Source organism: Carlito syrichta, unplaced genomic scaffold (assembly GCF_000164805.1).
Source record: "Carlito syrichta isolate Samal-C Ts95f unplaced genomic scaffold, Tarsius_syrichta-2.0.1 Scaffold288334, whole genome shotgun sequence".
In the NCBI taxonomy this organism is placed as follows: Eukaryota; Metazoa; Chordata; class Mammalia; order Primates; family Tarsiidae; genus Carlito; species Carlito syrichta.
The window spans coordinates 1-3,259 of NW_007232430.1; the positions used below are offsets into that span (position 1 = coordinate 1).

The 3,259-nt window shown below is 68.6% G+C and overlaps 1 protein-coding gene across 1 annotated transcript; it reads right to left on the reverse strand.

The window, feature by feature from the left end:
* Nucleotides 1-579: 579 nt before the first annotated feature.
* On the reverse strand, nt 580-3,256 carry LOC103255664 (probable G-protein coupled receptor 162; the record flags this gene model as incomplete). Its single annotated transcript, XM_008053627.1, is given in 5 exon segments — nt 580-1,282; nt 1,285-1,309; nt 1,840-1,997; nt 2,485-2,674; nt 3,197-3,256. Coding segments are annotated over 5 exon segments (954 nt in total), but the record flags the coding sequence as incomplete, so codon positions are not given.
* Nucleotides 3,257-3,259: the final 3 nt, after the last annotated feature.

Sequence of the window (3,259 nt, forward strand, 5' to 3'; positions counted from 1 at the left end):
AGGCGGGCGGGGCGGGGCGGCCGGCGGCGCCGCGGGACGGGCCGACCCGAGCGGGAAGGCGGGCCCAGCGCGGCCGACGCGGAGCCGCGGAGACGAGGGCGGACGGCGGCCCGGGGACCCCCGACTCGCGTCCCGAGGGCCCTTCCGGGGCTGGGTCCCCTCCACCCTTGCTCGGGCCCGGGAAAAGGCGCGTGGAAGCCACCCACAAAGACGCTCGGCCTGGCGCCCCAGAGAACTTTTAGAATGCAGCCCACAGGTGGGCAGCTGCAGGCCTGCGACACCGAGACAGCCCGAGCCGTCTCGGCCCGGAAGGTGGGCTTCTGGGGGATCTGGCGCTAGGAGGAGAGTGGGGGCGCTGGGGCTAGAGCCCTGAGGCCGTTTCCGCGCCGGCGCGAAGACCCGTCACGCCCGAACCACAACCGCGGGAGAGTCCGCGTGCCCCGCCCCAGCGCCTCTGCGTCCCTGTGCGCGCTGGGGCGCCGCGCCCGTCGGCCGCCCCTTCGGAACTGCCCCCAGGAACCACCACTCCAGCCCCAGCCGCTGGCCATACCATCCGCCACAGTTCACTGGACACCGCGGTTTCCATGGCAACACTTCAGACTTTAATAGTTTGCTAAGTAAGATGGAGGGTGAGGAGGGCGCCTGGTCACTGGGACGGGAGGCGCAGCCCCCCTGGAGTCAGGAGGCAGCTGCCCTAGGCTCAGGGCCGGAAGGAGGCGTGGCTCACCCAGGCCCCTCAGAGTCCAGCAGGCCCCCCTGAGCTACAGAGTCAGCTGGGGGAAGATGGGGCTCCCCGGGCCCCAGGTCCCTCCCCACGCCCTCACACTCTCCTCACCGCCCGTCAGGGAGCAGCGTCTCCCCGCACTCAGCCCCGGAGGGAGTCCGACAGCTCTGCTCCCAGGGGACCCAAGGGAGAGTCTGCGGGGCGAAAGGCCCGGGGGCCGCGGCCGGCGAGGAGAGGGCCCTGGCGAGGCCGTCGGGGAAGGCAGAGGCGTCTCGTCAATGAAGGTGGTGATCTCCTCCCGGAAGAAGCCCGGACCCCGAGGGGGTCCCCCAGCAGACCCCAGAGCCCCACTCTCCAGGAACTGGCGAAGGCTGGTCAGTCCCCCACCTTCAGCCTCCTCCTCCTCCTCGTCCTCCAGCCTGTGTCTTTGTCCCAGGTACCCAGGAGAGCCCCCAAGGGCCCTGCTCTGGGCTGGGAGGACCCGGATGTCATCAGAAGATGACCACTTGTGCAGGAAGGAGCCTGGTGCCCGAGGGGTGGAGAAGATGTTGATCTCCTATGGGACAGGCGGCGGGACAGAGGGACCTGGGAAGAGGAGCGGGTGAGACCTGGAGATGCGCTGCAGGGATAGAGAAGGCAAAGGCAGGAACCAAAATGGGGACCCCTGCGAGGCGGCTCCACCTTCTTTTCTGCGTCAGAGTCGCAGTCTGTTGCTAAGGCTGGAGTGCAGTGGCACGATCGCTGCTCACCACAGCCTCAACCTCCTGGGCACAGGCGATCCTTCTGCCCTCAGCCCACTGAGCAGCTGGGACTACAGGTGGGTGCCACCATGCCTGCTAATTGCTTTGTGGAGACGAGGGCTTGCCGTGTTCCCCAGGGTGGTCTCAAACTCCTGGCCCTAGGCGATCGCCCCGCTTCGGCTTCCCAAAGTGCCGGGATTACAGGCGTGAGCCAAAGGCCCAGCCAGCTCTGTCTTCTTCAAAACACTTGCTGGGTGGGTAGACCCAGTTCTGAGAGGCCTAAAGGGAACCTCGTTCGTGTTGCCGGGCAAGCCTGGGCTGGGGAACGGGGGTTCGGGAGAGGGCGCCGAGGGGAGGAGGAGCCCCGCCCCATACCTGCAGGTAGTGGACTCTCTCGAGAGGAGGGAAGAGCATGTGCCTCCCAGGCAGCAGCTTCACCTGGGAGGGGTCCCGGGCCCCTGGCCCCGTGGCCCCGTTGGCGTCAAAGCGAACTTTGCACACTCGGCCATCTGCATAGTCATCACAGCCCCCGTCTAGGAGGGAAGGCGGTAGCATGGTTATGGGCAAGGAATGTCCACCCGCCTCCCCCCACCTCCAGGCACCTCAGGTCCCACTGACGGGGAGGAGAGGGTGTCGTCTGCTGAGCTCAGTGCTGACTCCCTAGCTTGGCACATGCTGATGCTCCGACGCGAACACCCCCCTGCTTTCCCCCAAGCCCTGTCTGTCCCTGGAGCCCAGGGGCTCTCAGGAAGCTTGGCGTCCCCGCGGTGCCGCAGACCTTCCCTGTGTGGTGTCGGGACTCGGGACTACTTCAAGGGCACGCTGCCTGGTGGGGCCAGAGCTGGGCAGTCTGTGCACTGCGGGGCGGTGGGTGAGCGGCCTAGGCAAGGGGGCCGGGGCGGGTGCCTGCTCTGTTGGGCAGGGGCTCTGCAGGCAGCCCATCCTCTCGCGGAGGGGCCTGGCAGGGGGATGAAGGGGAAGGGCCGGTGTCCCGGCAAGCAGAGCCAGTCCTCTTCTGACCGTCGTCACCGTCCTCCTCGGACATGAGGGCCACGCACTGCTCCCACACGGTGCGCACGTCGGCGCGGTAGCGCTCGCAGGACCAGATGAACGAGGGCAGCAGCAGCGTCTGCGCCATGGAGCACCACAGCACGGCCAGCACCATCCATGGGGGCGCCGAGTCCGACTTCAGGGAGAAGAAGCTCACCGCCTGCCGGGACGCCAGAGAGCAGCCGGTCAGCGCCCCGGCCCAGGCGGCCGGCCGGAGCCAGGGAGCCCGGCACAGTCGGCGGGCGGGAGGCACGGGGGCTGCCGGTCCCTGGGAGGGGGCCGAGGCCGACCGAGGGCGTAAGGAGCAGCGGGGGCAGGGACTGACCCCAAGGGAGGCCGGGCAAGCCGGCAGTGGGGCAGGGAGGAACCGGAGAGGTGCTGGGGTGCGCCCTGTGGGCGTCCACCCAAGGGTGCTCGGAGACCGTGGGGCAGCTGGAGGGGACGGACGGAGCTCCGCGGCTGGGAGACAGGCCTGGAGGAGACGGCATGGGAACCGGGAGACAGACGGGGGGTGGGGGGGGGGGGGCGCTTGCGAATGGCATGGGGGATGGGCAGAGGGGAGGAAGACGAGGTGAACGGGAGCAGACAGTGGGGCTGCCGGTGGCGGGTGGAGCTGGCCGTCAGGCGATGACACTGGGGCCTCAGCACTGGGGAGGGCGGGTGGGGAGGACCCCGATCTCACCAAGATGGGCACCCCTGTGAGAGAGTCATAGAGAAAGACGATCGCGCTGACCAAGTTGGTGAC